The sequence below is a fragment of the Ascidia mentula genome, chromosome 9 (genome assembly GCF_947561715.1).
Source record: "Ascidia mentula chromosome 9, kaAscMent1.1, whole genome shotgun sequence".
Classification (NCBI taxonomy): domain Eukaryota; kingdom Metazoa; phylum Chordata; class Ascidiacea; order Phlebobranchia; family Ascidiidae; genus Ascidia; species Ascidia mentula.
The window spans coordinates 7,739,050-7,755,157 of record NC_138574.1 but is presented as its reverse complement, the minus strand read 5'-3'; the positions used below and the strand labels follow the sequence as shown (position 1 = coordinate 7,755,157).

The window sequence follows — 16,108 nt, the reverse complement described above, 5'->3', positions numbered from 1 at the left end:
TGCAAAGAAACTTGTTTTGTTTTTTCACGCCGGATAAACTTTTTATTTGGTCAGTGCATCTGGTTACACACAACACTTTTTTCTCGTTGTTTTTTCAATTTCTCGCTGATAGGTATATCGTTCGAAAAAGCAAGAACAATCAAATGTTTTCACTTATCAATAAATTGTAGTTATCTTTTACACAGCGTAATCGTACAACAGGTACATGTGCTGTTGCCCAAATACGCAATAGGCTTTGTAAAATGACATATCGCTGATCAAATTAAATCATGTATATATTTGGCAAAAAGAAGCAACTACGCAGATGAACAATACACAAAAGAAATAGCATAGCATTGGCACCGACAAAACTATAAACGTTATCAATCAGGCGCCCATGTAACGGTGATGTCTTCACAAGCTGTAGGATCGCAGCCAGTCGCATTGGGAGGTGATTGGTTGCGACAGGTTGCAGTTCACGTTGGTGGCCTCCCGGTCGTGCAAGGAAAAATATTTGTGAACCAGAATTACAGTGAAATATTTTGCAGTGTTTCTCGGTAAATGCGACGAAGTTGAGTTTTCTTGTAGGCAACTTGGCTTTTTTGCAGCAATTTTTTTTAAAAATTGCGCGCTAATGCCGTTGTGAAACAAGCTATGTTTTTTTTCAAAATAGCGCTTCATATTTATGACGAACACACGACGTCGAGACAGAACCATTCATGCGGAACTCTATGGGTTCATCGTGCATAATTTCCTCACATATTTTTGCGTGAATGCAAGACCCGTCAATAACGTGGTGAAAAATCCTTGTTTTGATCAAAAAATGTAATACTCATTCGGGGTCTAGTGTACAATTGCACTTTGCAAGCTGCAATGCGTATGCGTTTTGTATGTTTAGCTTGTCTCATTACTCGTTTTGATGGTATATTATGTAACCTTAACCTGAGAGCCTTTGGTTGGTTCTATTCATCATGGATTTAACAGTGCAGCATTTTATCCAAGCCTTAAAAAGCCGAAATGAGGATACACGATTTTCTGCAGCAATTGCTCTTCAGCATTACATAAACACAGGTTTGTCCATTGATATTATTTATTAATCAACAGTTTTTATGGTAAATGTTTATCATATATTTTAGAAGTGCAGGAGTTGTCTGCTGATCAGTCAACCCAGTTTATGAATGACTTAAATGCCAATATATATGAGATGATTGCAAGCTCCGACAACAATGATAAAAAGGGAGGAATTTTAGGAATCGGTAAGATTAGAAACATTTATTGTGTCAATGGTTTTGTTGATGACAATAATTTTGGTAATGTAGGTGCTTAGTAATATCATGATTTTGAACTATGATCATATTCAGGTTTCCATATATAAAAAATGCCCTTACTATACATAACTTCAAATTTGTTTTTAGTAAGTCAAGTTGAAGTTGATGAAGTCAGTCAAGTTCAATTGCTTCGCTTCTACAACTTACTGAGAAATCTGTTTCCATCTTCAGATGTTGGCAAGTATTATGTAGCGTAACAATGCTTAACAATGCACAAAAATAACATGTATCTTAACATCTAATTGATAGTCGTATCTCGTTGTAGGACTGATAGTCATAAATTGTTTGAAAATTCTATAATCAGTTGTATGAATTTTAAAGGGGTTATGGAAGTTGCTGCCCAAGCGATGGGCAGAATGGCAGCTTGTAGTGGAACACACAGAACTGAGTACATTGACTTTCAAGTTAGACGTTCTATTGAATGGCTTGGTACAGAGAAAACAGAGGGAAAAAGACATGCTGCAGTAATTTTTTTACTGCATATGGTGCTATGTTACTGCCCAAATTTAAGGATAATTATTGTTTGGAAAATGCCTTATAGTCAATGCTTTTTATATTATTTATGTATTTGTGTGGATGGTTTCTTTTAAAGCTCTGTCAATCATCAAACATGTTCTCATTAGTCACATAGTGGAGTATTACTATGATAAAGAAAAATTTAGAACTGTATTGCAGTCATAAAATACCAATACTATGTTTATTTTTTTAAGGTTTTAGTTTTGCGAGAGATGGCTTTCAGTTCACCAACAATTTTCTATCAACAAATTCAGTCTTTTTTTGATAACATTTTTTTTGCTGTGCATGACACAAAGGTTGGTTAAAATTTTACTGCACTTATATGTTTGCAAACTGCCCTTTTACATGCAAATACTGTTTCAGCAAGCTGTAAGGGAATGTGCAATAGAAGCTCTGAAAGCAGCTTTATACTTAGTTGTACAACGTGAAGTGAAAGATGCCAAACACAAACCAGTGTGGTACAAGGTATTATTAACTCAAATATTAGATTTGTAATATCAAGTTAAATATGAGAAATGTGTTTGGTTCAACACAATACAGAGAATTTACTGACTTTTGATTGTAATAACTATCAAATTAAAATTACTTCGCAGAAATGCTACGATGAAGCTATTGCAATTAGTGATTCAACAATTCATGAAAAATTTCGAGATGAGAGAGTTCATTCTTCACTCATGATTTTACTTGAACTGTTTCAGATATGTAGTTATGCAGGTCATTTATAAATAAAAATACAGATATGGACAAATGGCTTGTAATCTAAATTTACGTCAATATTGTTAGATGATTTCGGTGTTGATACATCATCAAGTTACCAATCTCGACAAAATAGTTCACTGTTATTTGAAAAGGTAAATGTTTATTTGAAATAGTTTACAAAAGTTTTTTAATTTAGATTTCTTTTTTTGTATAGAGTAAAAGTTCAAGAAATGGGAAAAGCTCCAAGATGTCTGGGCTGTATTCACCTTCAACCAAAACACAATGTATGATTTGTTTGCATAAACTGAATTTCGTTTATCCACTGAATTGTTTGAAGTTAAATTTAATAATCATATCAGTTGGTCAAACTGTTTTTGTTTTTTAGCACTTCTACCTCCACCTCTTACTAGTAATGAATATAATCAAGCACTTGCCCCAAACAAAAGCCCAAGCTGTTGTGATTTGATTGCAGAAAAGTTTGATGATGTATGATTGTGTAGAGTGTTGGTATGTTAAAAGGTTTAAAGACGGTTGTTTTCAGATTTGTAAGTTTGTTTTAACTCATCGAACATCAAGAAATGTTTTAATCCAACACTCAATAATGTCTCTGCTCCCAAGGCTTGCTGCATTTGATACTGAAAAATTTTCAGTTTCCTATTTAAATGATGCAATGATGTTTTTGTTCTCCTGTTTAAGAAAAGTGAGTAATAAGAAACATTAACCAAGTCCAAAAAATTGTTCAAATTAGCCAACTTAATCGGAAGTAATTATATTTATTTTAATATCTTTCAATTTGCAGGAAAGAGATCGATCTGCATCTTTTTATTCTATTGGTTTAATAGCAGTAGCAACAGGTAGTGCAATCACCCAATACATCTCAAAGATCTTTGAACACATCAAACATCATTTACCACCTAAAGAGCCAAATGCCAAGTATGTGTGTTTAAAATAAGTATTTTAAAAGTCCATACAGTTAATTTCAAATCTTCTCTTGGTATAGTTTTAAAAGTGTGGTTTTCTCAAATTTTTATAGCAGTTTTAATTTTACTTTTGTGTTAGCTAGATCATGAACCCTGGACAAAACTGTCAATTTAAAAATGTATTTGTTGTTTTATAACCCAATATTTAACTACACAGACGTCAAAGAAATTTCACAGTTGAACCCGCTGTGTTTGGATGTGTTGCAATGTTGGCAAGATCTGGTTCACAAGAAACAATAAATTTCATTCACAATGAATTGCTTCAGTCCATGTTTAATGTGGGTTTGAAGTGAGTGATATTCAGTTCTATTAGATTGGAGGTTTAATACATTGAGATTTTGCAAACACATAGTAATTTTATTGAAATGTAAGGTACTCTCTGTACCTTAAACCAACTATTAACACCACTGTTCTACTGTGAAAAGTTTTACTTATATCCATTATGTTTGCTTTTTAGTGCAACCCTTATGCAAGCATTGCATGAATTGAATATAAAGGCTCCATCATTAAGGCAGACTATTAAAGAAGGTGTGGTCAAAACTCTTTCCTCCATTTTGTTGCCAAAAAATCTTTCTTCTGGAGATCAAAACAGTAGGATGTTTGTGGTTGGGCATTTTCTCTGTTTTAAAACTTCTTTTAAATTTTAGGTTCCCCAAGTGTTGATAGTAGTGATGTTTCAACGATCATTCTTGCATTGCAAACTCTTGCAACCTTTAAATTTTATGTCAATCAACCTCGCAAATTAAAAACACCCCCTTCACCTTTTATGGAATTTTGTGTGGAATGCTCAACAGCAAAGTATTTGTGCCACGAAAACAGAGAAGTTCGTTTAAATGCAATTGCCACCATAGTAGCACTCATGAGACCAGCCATTCCTGCACCGTGCACATCTGCCAATCAAACCACTGTAAGATCATATCAAATCTTATTGTTTTCTATGATTTTAAGGGTGCTTGTTGTTAGGTGTATCCTGTTTTGTCTCCAAAACTTGCCAAAATCATTGGAAGTGTGCTAAATCTTGCTTTATGTGACACAGGTTTGTAATATATTTTTACAGTTGTATAAAAACTTACAGTACAATTAAATGGGTGTGTTGTTTGTTTTTTTTGCAGAAAAGCAAGTTCGCTTACAAGTGCTTGTGATGCTCGATAAAAGATTTGACAGTTACTCAATTTTGGTATGATAATATTAATTGTTGTGGTTATTTTTTGTATGGTTAAGATGGTATCCACATACACCGCTGCTATTGCTAAGCACTACTCATATTAGCTATATAGTCTACTCTTCATGTTGAACAACCACATTTAATTTTCAGTCTGAAAATCTGAACATATTATTTGTGGCCTTGCATGACGAAGCATTTGAAGTTCAGGAGCAAGCAATTCAAACTATCGGGAGGCTTTCTGAACTAAATCCAGCCTATGTAATGCCAATGCTACGAAAAACACTCATTCAAGTAAGAACAATGTTCCTTATGTTGGATGGCATCCATACTATGTCTTGTGTTATTTAGCTTGTTGCTGAGCTGGAACATAGTGGAATTGGTCGGAATAAGTTGCAAGCAGCTAGGTTGATTGGTCACTTAGCTCGAAATGCACCTAGTGTAATGAAAGCATATGTTGTTCCAACTATAAAGGTGAAATTTAGTGTTAATTTTCAGATTTCTGAAATAATGAATAAATTATGAACATTTAGACACTTATTTCCAAACTGCAAGATGATGAACAAACTGCATCTGTTTCTGTTGGTATCATGAAAGCAATTGGGGATTTATCTGAAGTTGGTGGTTCTGAAGTTCTTGGTGTAATTGATCAACTAACGCCAATCATTTTATCAATGCTGCAAGCTATGACATGCTTTGCCAAACGTGAGGTAAGGTTTCACAATTTATGTGAAATACTTACTTCAATCATTACAACAAAAATTCTCAGGTTGCTTTGATCACATTGGGCAAAGTGGTGGAAAGCACAGGATATGTTGTAAAGCCTTATTACAAATATCCCCATTTGCTTAACATACTTCTTGCATTTCTAAAAAGTGAACCTAGCCTGATGTTTCGAAAAGAGGTTGGCACTTTTCTGTGGAATTTATTAAATTTCATATTGTAATTAGTTTTTTATTAGGTTATGAAAGTTTTGGGTTTAATTGGGACTCTTGATCCATATAAACACAAAATGAATTTGGGAAGTGTGGAAGATGGCTCAATTGCTGCAAATGAAAGAAGGATAAAAAAGGATCCAGGTACATAATTGGCATATTATATTTTAGCAGTGATTACAAATGATTATGAAAAGGCATCACACTTTTGCAGAATTTAATGTTAGTGACATGTTGATTTCCATTGGAACTGCCTCTGAAGAGTTTTACCCTGCTGTTGCGATATCAACTTTAATGCGAGTATTACGAGATCCACTTTTATCATCTCATCACAAAGATGTGATTCAGGTATTTAATACAAATCTCACTCTACAAAAAAAGCAATGTAAATATGTTGCTGGAATCTATTTGTTCTCACAGGCAGTCAATTACATGTTTCAATCGCTTGGAGTTAAATGCGTCCCATATCTTTCGGAGATAATTCCAACATACTTGTCCACAATACAAAATTGTGACCCAAGCATCAGAGAGGTTGGTTTCATTTAAGATTCTGTTTACTGAATATATGACATTTGTTATTTCTACTTTAGTTTTTGTTCAAAAATCTTGGTCTGATCATCTCAACAGTGAAACAACATGTCAGGGGTTTTATGGACAACATTTTTGCCGTGATAAAGGTAAATTTGCAATTAAAGCCAATTGATAAAAAGTTTGTAAAAATACATTTTCCCTTTAAAATTACTGCTACTTGTGACTGTGCTCATGGTTTTGGCAAAAACTCGGACCAGGTTTGTTTACACTACTTATATATACGATCTTTATATAAAACATTGCAACAAAAAAATAACATAATCATGGTAAATAAATAAAAGGTTATATCCACTGATTACATGATGTATTTATGTAATTGGCACCATAGACATATCAAAGGTTTGAACTCTCTTGGCTGGACTGAACATGTAAACAACACAAATCATATAATGTATATTAATGGGTTCAGTTTATAACATCTTTAGTCTGAATATCCTCTTCATTTACTGTCAGGAATATTGGAGCATGGGAAGTGGAATGCAGAGCACACTGATTTCCTTAACTGAGCAAATTGCAGCGGCACTCGCATCAGACTTTAAACTCTATCTTCCTCAAATTATCCCATATGCCCTAAAAATATTTATGTATGATGAAAGTCCTGGGAAAACGGTGACCCTGCAGGTTTGCATATTTTAATGAAATAACAAGTAGGATGGTAACTAATACAAACATTTAGTTGCTGCATGCAATGCAAGTTTTTGGAACAAATCTAGCAGATTATAGTCACATTTTGCTTCCACCAATGCTACAACAATTGCGTGCAATTGAAACTCCAACAAATATCAGGAGGTATTTTGCCATCTCAGGAGCTGCAATTCTATCAACAGATTTACAGATTCAACTTGCATATGATCTTTTTGTAGTTCTGTACTGGAAACACTGTCTAGACTTTGTGAATGCATTGATTTAAGAGAGTACATGTCCCAAATAGTTCACCCCCTTGCATATGTTCTTGATATGTGTCCAGATCTACAACAAGCTGCACTTAAAACACTTTGTGCTGCAATTCGACAATTTGGACCAAGGTACATTCAGCGTTATGTTTGCAATGGTCCTCAATTTTGTGTGTGATTTATTGACCTTCATTTGACAATGTTATCAGATTTTCTGTGTTCGTGCCAATTATTGATTCCATATTATTGAAGCACAAAATATCTAATGCTACGTATGAGAACCTTGTTTCGCAAATAACAAAGGTAACTATACCATTAATACATAAACAGTATGATAAAACTCACAATTGCCAGGGATCTCCAAGAAATGGAGGTGATGCTTTCCTATGGAGTGGACAAGAGAAAAATGATGAACTCCATTCTCTTGCTAATGCAGCTGACATCACTGTTTCAAAAAAAAGTCATGTTCACACAAGCAGTTTGCAAAAGGTATGTAATGGGCAAATATAATTAATGTGAAAATTTGTAAAATAAACATTTTTTAATTCGTTGTTACATTTTCGTTGTAAACATGATCAGTGTCATCTTATTTAGGCGTGGGTTGTCACAAGACAAATATCAAAGGATGATTGGTTGGAATGGCTCAGACACCTTAGTCTAGAGTTACTGAAAGAATCTCCATCTATGGCCCTGAAAGCTTGTGGAGCCCTTGCCAAAACATACACACCCCTAGCCAGGTGAATTTATATCAACAAGTATTTAGATACATAACATTTAAAACTCTGCTTGTGCTTGCAGACAATTGTTTAATGCTGCATTTTTGTCGTGTTGGAGTGAATTGGATGAGGGGCAGCAAGATGAGCTGGTAAAATATATTCAACTTGCTCTTGCTGCACCTGATGTTCCTCCTGAAGTTACCCACACTCTTCTCAACTTGGCAGAATTTATGGAGCATACTGATAAGGCATGAAACAGTAGTGTGCTTTGCTTTAAAACATTTTGTTTATATTTATTGTAGTTGGTTTTGTGAACTTTTTGACCTGAAATCTTGGTGATAGCCTGATATTTTATTGTGAAAGTTATAGTCAATGGTCCTTGCATTTTGACCTTTATCGACATTTTTCTTGTTTGAATTTAGGGTCCTCTTCCAATGGGGGATGACAATGGAATTGCCTTGCTTGGTGAAACTGCTTCCAGATGTAGAGCTTATGCCAAAGCTCTGCATTACAAGGAACTTGAATTTCACAAAAATCCAACTGATCGTGTTATTGGTGACTTAATAAAGTATGTTGTTTTTACCTACTAACATTCTTATATTATTTTTTATTTTAATATTGTGTTATTAAAAGTGTATTGTGTTATTCCAACATATCTGCTTTTTTACAGTATTAACAGCAAACTGGGACAGCCTGAGGCAGCTGATGGTGTATTGCAATATCACATCAACAACATACAACTACCCAATGTAATAATTCTAATTTCTAATACCAATTATTTCGTTGTTGGAAATATCCTGATTTTTAGCCCCAACACAACATAAATGTTGAATGGTATGAGAGGCTGCACAAATGGGAAGAAGCGAAACAAGCTTACCACTACAAGTTACGGGTTCCACTGGCTGGCAAAGATGTTCTAAGTGACAAAACCAAAGAGGAACAACTAATAGAAAACAAGCTTGGCTACATGAGATGTTTGGATGCACTTGGGGAATGGTAAAAACGAAGTTTAATGCATATCAAGATTTCAATGGAAATAAACACCAGTAAATGCATAAATATTTTCCATGTAAATTAAATCCTAAATTCAAATATGTTGAAATAGCACATCTTTTTACAACAGTTAAAAATCCAATTTTCACTCTGCTCTTTAACAATGTTGTACATATGTGCACTTTCTCACTCCAGTCTTTCATACTTTTAGTTGCTTTGTTTGTGGGAAGTGAGCCCCAAAGGTCATGTACATCATATATACATGCTAATAATACCAACTAAAAAGCTCGAAATGTGCTTTAGTACAAGCCATACTCTAACGAAAAGATAAGGCTTGGATACAGTCTACTTTTAGGGTTTACAAAACCTTATGACCCACATTCGTGAATTTACTTAAATTCCAAAGGGACTTGCTGTATACATGTGCTGAAGAACAGTGGAACACATGCCAAGGAGATGCTCAGAAAAAAATGGCTCGGCTTGCAGCAGCAGCATCGTGGGGTTTAGGAAAGTGGGGAAGTATGGATGAATACACATGTATGATACCAAGAGAACATTATGATGGCTCTTTGTATCGTGCTGTTATTGCAATTCATCAAAATCACTTTGGTCAAGCACAAGAGGTAATACAAGATTTACTATTGGAATACATTTGTTAAAAATCGTTTGTTTGTTTGCAATAATCCATATTGCATACAATTGTTTTTTTTACTTCCCATTAGCTGTGTAAAATTTGACAAGGCGTATGACAGTATAACAAAAGCATAACTTTGTTCATTGTCAGTGCATTGCTGAGGCCCGGGAAATATTGGACAGTGAACTGACTGCTCTTGCTGGAGAATCTCACAGCCGAGCTTATCCAGCACTTGTGAACTGCCAACTTCTTGCTGAGTTGGAAGAAGTTGTTCAATACAAGCTTATGCCAGACAGGAGACCAATTATAAGACAAGCATGGTGGGACCGTCTTCAGGTTAGGAATCCTTAATACATTTGAGAATCTTTTGATCTACAATGACATCATTATGTACATATTTAATATGTTGGTAAAATCACAGGGTTGTCAAAGGCAGTTGGAAGACTGGCAAAGAATCATTCAAGTGCGATCACTTGTTGTGTCACCACACGAGGATATGAGAACTTTGCTTAAATTTGCCAGCTTGTGCATGAAAAGTGGCAGACAGGTCTTTTTATAACACAACTATCATCAGATCCAGTTTTTGATTGCTCTTTATTACAGATGCTTGCACATAAAACATTAGTAAAACTTCTTGAAATGGACCCAGAAAAAGACCCAAGTAAACCCTTGCCGACTACCTATCCTTATGTGTCTTTTGCTTACATCAAACATGTTTGGAAACAAGACAGAAAGGTTGTATGTGCTTTTGTTTGTCATTGTATATGTCTGTTCCATGCATACTGGTACTCTACATTTGTTTGTGCAATAACTTCTTGTTGCGACATAGCTTTGACAATGTACTGAAAGGAACATTTTTGTTTGAAAAAAAATGTTTTGACTTTGTCTTGGTTGTAGGAAGAAGCACTAACCAGAATGCACAAGTTTGTAGCAAGCATTCAAAATGTTCCTCACACATTATCAGACCCTGAACAGAGAAGTGAACTAAAGCATTTACTCTCAAGGTACTGGTAAATTGCTGTAGAAAAAGAGTGCCATATTTTAAATTTGTTGTTTGGAAAGATGCTACCTAAAGTTGGGTGAATGGCAGCAAGATGTCAATGGAATCAACGACAAAACTATTCCAAATATCATCAAATTCCACATGTTGTCAACAGAGCATGACAGGAGTTGGTACAAGGTAAGTCTCCAACCAACGCATGTTACTTTTTATTATTTTTTGTTTTCTTGAGAAGGCTTGGCACTCTTGGGCAGTGGTAAACTTTGAATGCGTATTGTTCTACAAAAACAGAATGGATACACCTGCTGAAACATCAACAAGAAGTGAAAATGGTAAAGCAGTTGGTTTGTTAAAAATGTAAAAAAAAGTTCATATTCATATAACAAAGAGAAAAAGTGGTACATTATAATTCAGTAATGCTGAAAGAAAAAAAACACTTGTAAAAAAATTTCAACTGATTTCCAGAAAAGAGTGTAGCAGAAATTTAGGTCACTCATAACCAGAAGATTCTAATCTAAAATTAACTTATCTTAAAAGAATAAAAACACTGAGAACCTTGGTGTATTATAAATAAAAAATGTCGTATGGAAAATAAAAGGTTGGCCACCCTGTGTTATGGCATTGTTTTTTTTACTCAATTTTAGACAAGGATGAAGAAAGCACCATTGATTCAGACTCAGAAGTATCAGATTTGGAAATTGAACCAACAAAACAACCAAGATCCCCCAAACAAGAAATAAATACTGTACGATCTTTACCAAAGTATTAGATTCTTAGAACATAGAAGTAAAATTTTGTATGTGTTGTTTCCAGCATGACTCGACAATTCTGAAATTTGCTGTTCCATCTGTGCAAGGTTTCTTTCGATCGATTTCTTTATCTCAAGGAAATTCCTTGCAAGATACATTACGGTGTGTTATGTAACTATTAGTTACTAACTAATCAGATTAAATCAGACTCGCCAACCCCCTTGACATTAGGAATTAAAAAGCCGCATGTCTGGGAAATATAGGCTATGCATGTACCGATTTAAATTCATATTTTCATAAAACGGTCAATGCTGACTAAAAAAGGTAAGCACATTTTCTCGGGCGAATATATGTTGTGGAAACTCATAAATATTTTGACATTATTTACAAACTGTCAGGCGGCTTATGATGGTTCCTGATCTGAATACATGTGTTTACATCAAACAATTGCACGCAGGGTTTTAACTCTTTGGTTTGAATATGGCCACTGGTCATCTTTACACGATGTTTTGGTGGAGGGAATTAAAAGCATTCAAATTGAAAACTGGCTTCAGGTAATAATTTGTTAATGAAACTTCCCAAACTGCAGTTACTAAACTGGAAAATGTAGGTTATTCCCCAACTGATTGCCCGCATTGACACTCCGAGATCATTGGTGTCACATATTAACCACCAGTTGTTAGCCGATATTGGTAAATATCATCCACAGGTACGTTATTCTTTGTAATGAAATATCCTAGCTATGTAAATAATATTCCCTTTCCCAAGGCTCTTATCTATCCACTGGCCGTGGCTTCCAAATCAGCAATACCACAGCGAAATCAAGCTGCAAACAAAATATTGAATAAAATGCGCGACCATTCAAACAACCTTGTTCAGCAAGCTATTTTGGTAAACGAGTCGTTATGTTTTAAGTATTTACCAGTTTATTATTCCAGAGTGTTGTTTTGATATAACCCAGGTTTCGGAGGAGTTGATTCGGGTCGCGATTTTGTGGCACGAATTGTGGCATGAAGGGTTGGAAGAAGCTTCACGACTTTACTTCGGAGAGCGGGATGTTCGAGCAATGCTTACAACTCTTGAACCTTTGCATCAATTGCTGGAGAAAGGACCGCAGACTTTAAAGGAAATCAGTTTCAACCAGGTATTATCAATAAAATTTCATTTTAGTCTGAAGATTGGTGAAGTACTGGTTGTACGCACAAAAAATCTGGTATTATTTGAAAGGAATAAGATTGATGTAAAATGTTATTTAGCAGTAACATATTTCTTCACATTTTCCAGGCATATGGACGTGACCTGCAGGAAGCACAGGAATGGTGCAGAAAATTTATGAAATCTGGGAATATTAAAGATCTCAACCAAGCATGGGATCTATATTATCACGTGTTTAGGCGGATATCAAAACAATTGCCACAGGTTTTTAATTATAGAATGTGAAAACTTATTTGTTGTCAAACTTTGTGGTTCAATGCCACATAAAACATTTAAACGCATACTGTCGTTAGTGTGTAACGCGTTTGGCTAGCCATGCGTTTTTTGCCGACTGATGTAATAATGTTGAAGCCTTAATGTTAACCTGTTTTATAAAGATAGCATTGTGGTATTGAAATGTTCACACACATAATAAACCGTATATACAGCTTACAACGATCGAACTTCAGTACGTCTCACCTAAGTTGATGGTGTGCAAAGATTTGGAGTTAGCTGTACCAGGAACATACGACCCCCACCGTCCAATTGTTCGCATCCGTTCAGTTCAACACACATTACAAGTTATTACTTCCAAACAGAGACCAAGGAAACTATCGATAAAAGGTAAAACAGTTTCTTTGTAATCGACGAAATTAATTCGTTTATCAATTCCCCTTGATAGAAATGGAAATAAAAAACTCACGATTCTTGTCTGTTAATACTTTTTCCAGGTAGCAATGGAAAGGATTACACGTTTTTATTAAAGGGCCACGAAGATCTCCGACAAGACGAACGTGTCATGCAGTTGTTTGGTTTGGTAAACGCCCTTCTTACCACTGATCAAGCTTGCAGTCGGAAAAATCTTAGGTAAACTATATCGCTGCACTAAAAAACTTGGAAATGGTTCTTATAGACTAATCAGAAAACATCGTTTAACAGACAGAGGTTTTCATACAAATACCTGGCAACCATAGTCATATCCAGGTTTTTTTGAATGGCATTGTAAATTTGTTTCTTACAAGCTTCATAAAATATTGACACTTGTATGTGCTGTAATTGTCGCAAAATTTAATGTAATTTATATATATTGTGTCCCCGTGACCCTCCTCGATACGCCCATGTTTACAATTATGTGATAAAAACGATTACTTGCAGCATCCATCGATTCTCCGTCGTTCCTCTGTCAACGAACTCTGGATTAATTGGTTGGGTTCCGAATTGCGATACTTTGCATGCCCTCATTCGCGACTATCGCGACAAAAAGAAAATTTTGCTTAACATCGAACACCGCATTATGCTTCGGGTAAGTCTATCTCCTCAACTAATTTATGAATAAATTGTAAAGAAATAACATTTTCTTGCAGATGGCACCGGACTATGATCACTTGTCTCTCATGCAGAAAGTTGAAGTGTTTGAACACGCAATTAACAACACGGCTGGGGATGATTTATCCAAACTTCTTTGGTTAAAGAGTCCAACATCTGAGGTAAAGTAACTTAAAAAAAGTTAACATGGTGTTGAATCTTGGTTATAGCAACCTCTACAATCTTGTGGACAAGTCCAACATAACAGATGAAAAATTATTTTCATTTTTCAGGCATGGTTTGATCGTCGAACAAATTACACTCGATCTCTGGCTGTCATGTCGATGGTAGGACACGTCCTTGGCTTGGGGGATCGACATCCGAGCAACCTTATGTTGGATCGCGTGAGCGGAAAAGTTCTTCACATCGATTTTGGCGACTGCTTTGAGGTAATGACGTCAACGATCGTTATTGACGTTTTGGCTTTCAAACTCTATTTTTACGTAAGGTGGCGATGGCGAGAGAAAAGTTTCCAGAGAAAATTCCCTTCCGTTTAACCCGGATGTTAACAAACGCAATGGAAGTGACTGGTATTGAAGGCAACTACAAACACACCTGTCATATTGTGATGGCTGTGATGCGTCAACACAGAGAAAGTGTGATGGCTGTACTTGAAGCCTTTGTTTACGATCCTTTGTTGAACTGGAGACTGGTCGACGGTAAGGGACAAGACGCAGAGTGTTTCTGTGTGTTGGGTATGAACTTACGCTTTTTATGCAGGTAGCGCCGAACTCGCAACACGGGGAAACGAAACTCCACAAGAACAACCACCACCAGCTCCCCTGCAAACACCAGGCGAGAACTTGTCTCCATTGTCGGTTTTCGATAATCCTAATTGTCTTTGAATTTAGTATTTTGCCTTTCAGGGGATAGTAGCACCAATTACAGACCTGAAGTTTTGAACAAGAAGGCTCTTGCTATTGTGAAACGTGTACGCGACAAGTTGACAGGCTCGTGCATAAATCTTTATAAATAACGCGATTTGGCCGTTTCGTAATTATTTTGTACCACAGGTTGCGACTTCAGTTCTGAGCCAATGGACATCCCCAGTCAAGTCGAGTTGTTAATCGCCCAAGCTACGTCACACGAAAACCTTTGTCAGTGTTACATCGGATGGTATGTGCTGTTAACACAAATACCTGGTGTGCCTTGTAGCTATCAAAGAGTATTTTAATTTGTTTCCAGGTGTCCATTCTGGTAGAGCACGGGGGTTGTGTTCCAATAGAAATCAAATTGTGAACGTCATGTTGTTGTCGTATTTCTTGTTGCTGATCAATGACATATTTTCGTTTGTTTTTATAAATTATGTTTTCACCTCCATTAATTATTGTCCCTTGGTTTGTAGTTTCAAAAAAATGAATAAGAGCCAGGCTAAATATAGCGTGTGTCTGTCATATGGTACGAACAACATTTAACGTCCACAATTTTCTCTTCGTAATGTAGTTTCTAAACAAGTGTTTGTTTAGAACCACCTCGATCTGTAGCCCCAAAATATCAACCGAAAACAGCGCCAATTAAAGAGATAAACATCATTCCGTAATTACACTAACACAGTGCTAAAATAATTCGCCGTGTCAGTCTCTGGTCTATAACTTTCAGTAGTTGCTGTTGCACTATTATAAAACTTTATTCGCTTGAGCTTTCGCGAGATTAATCTCCCTTCATCAGGTACTGCACTTGGCGTAACAAAAGTAAAATGCGATGACGGCGCTAAAAACAAGAAAGAAAAAGGCACGGAGAGGTGATCATCGACCGTGGTTGAAAACGTACTGCACAACAACGCCGAGAAACCGGTAGGGGCCCACTTCAACGAGCCAGATTACAGTGTTGAAGACGCGAGGGTTGTTGTGCTTTTTGCTTGTCACGCCATAGCAAATTAAGCTCGCGAAAAAGTTTTTTTGAACAGGTCTGTTGGACCAATCTTTCAAAACAAGATGTGCTCCATCAGTGAAGAGTCAAAATTGCTGCTAAGAAGATGTGCAAACTTTTTCATTTAATGTTAATACCGCATATTTGTATTTCGTATGAGTATTTCCATTGAAGAAACTTACCTATGCGGGCGGGAATTGCTCCTCTCAGATTTTTCTATGTCTGAATGGTCGAGGGTAAAGTCACAAAGCGATCAGTTGTACGTGGGTTTGATTTTGGGCGTTTTCCAATCGGCTAGTGCTTAGTGATATTTGATATATTCGTTAAAAATGCAGCAAAACAAGAAACTGGTTTCATCAATTGTTTGTCTAAACATGCAGTAACAGATCAATTGTAAATTTGTTTGGCAACAGTGATTTGTTTAGCCTGTTTGTGACCGATCCCATAGCACTTTTAAAACTGCTAGAAGTAGCACTCCAGTTACATCATAGAATACTAAAACATT

The 16,108-nt window shown here is 35.9% G+C and overlaps 1 protein-coding gene across 1 annotated transcript; it reads left to right on the top strand.

Moving 5' to 3' along the window:
* The first annotated feature begins 784 nt into the window (after positions 1-784).
* LOC145914196 (serine/threonine-protein kinase mTOR-like) lies at positions 785-15,237 on the top strand. Its single transcript, XM_083001986.1, has 59 exons — positions 785-1,050; positions 1,116-1,235; positions 1,395-1,484; positions 1,629-1,771; positions 2,018-2,119; positions 2,187-2,288; positions 2,417-2,537; positions 2,607-2,674; positions 2,737-2,806; positions 2,908-3,008; positions 3,064-3,222; positions 3,322-3,455; positions 3,660-3,791; positions 3,960-4,093; positions 4,150-4,409; positions 4,466-4,538; positions 4,615-4,679; positions 4,818-4,958; positions 5,016-5,138; positions 5,198-5,374; positions 5,434-5,568; positions 5,626-5,743; positions 5,814-5,947; positions 6,020-6,130; positions 6,190-6,276; positions 6,644-6,811; positions 6,867-6,979; positions 7,054-7,215; positions 7,293-7,386; positions 7,438-7,572; positions 7,678-7,820; positions 7,882-8,047; positions 8,222-8,367; positions 8,470-8,548; positions 8,608-8,795; positions 9,199-9,415; positions 9,577-9,762; positions 9,848-9,973; positions 10,030-10,161; positions 10,324-10,430; positions 10,489-10,606; positions 10,662-10,758; positions 11,071-11,171; positions 11,240-11,337; positions 11,633-11,729; positions 11,786-11,884; positions 11,944-12,066; positions 12,137-12,319; positions 12,460-12,594; positions 12,819-12,993; positions 13,101-13,236; positions 13,525-13,672; positions 13,734-13,856; positions 13,968-14,123; positions 14,183-14,393; positions 14,455-14,529; positions 14,601-14,684; positions 14,748-14,850; positions 14,920-15,237. Exons 1-59 carry the CDS (start codon positions 951-953, stop codon positions 14,933-14,935), a joined length of 7,440 nt encoding a protein of 2,479 aa, XP_082858112.1. The 5' UTR covers positions 785-950; the 3' UTR covers positions 14,936-15,237.
* The last annotated feature ends 871 nt before the right edge of the window (positions 15,238-16,108 follow it).

What these genes read in the sequence shown, in the direction of transcription:
- LOC145914196 (XM_083001986.1), top strand. Translation starts at nt 951, where the DNA reads ATGGATTTAACAGTGCAGCATTTTATCCAAGCCTTAAAAAGCCGAAAT. An exon ending in CCTAAAGAGCCAAATGCCAA is followed by an intron (nt 3,456 to 3,659) that starts GTATGTGTGTTT and finishes TTAACTACACAG; the next exon opens with ACGTCAAAGAAATTTCACAG. An exon ending in CATGCTTTGCCAAACGTGAG is followed by an intron (nt 5,375 to 5,433) that starts GTAAGGTTTCAC and finishes AAAAATTCTCAG; the next exon opens with GTTGCTTTGATCACATTGGG.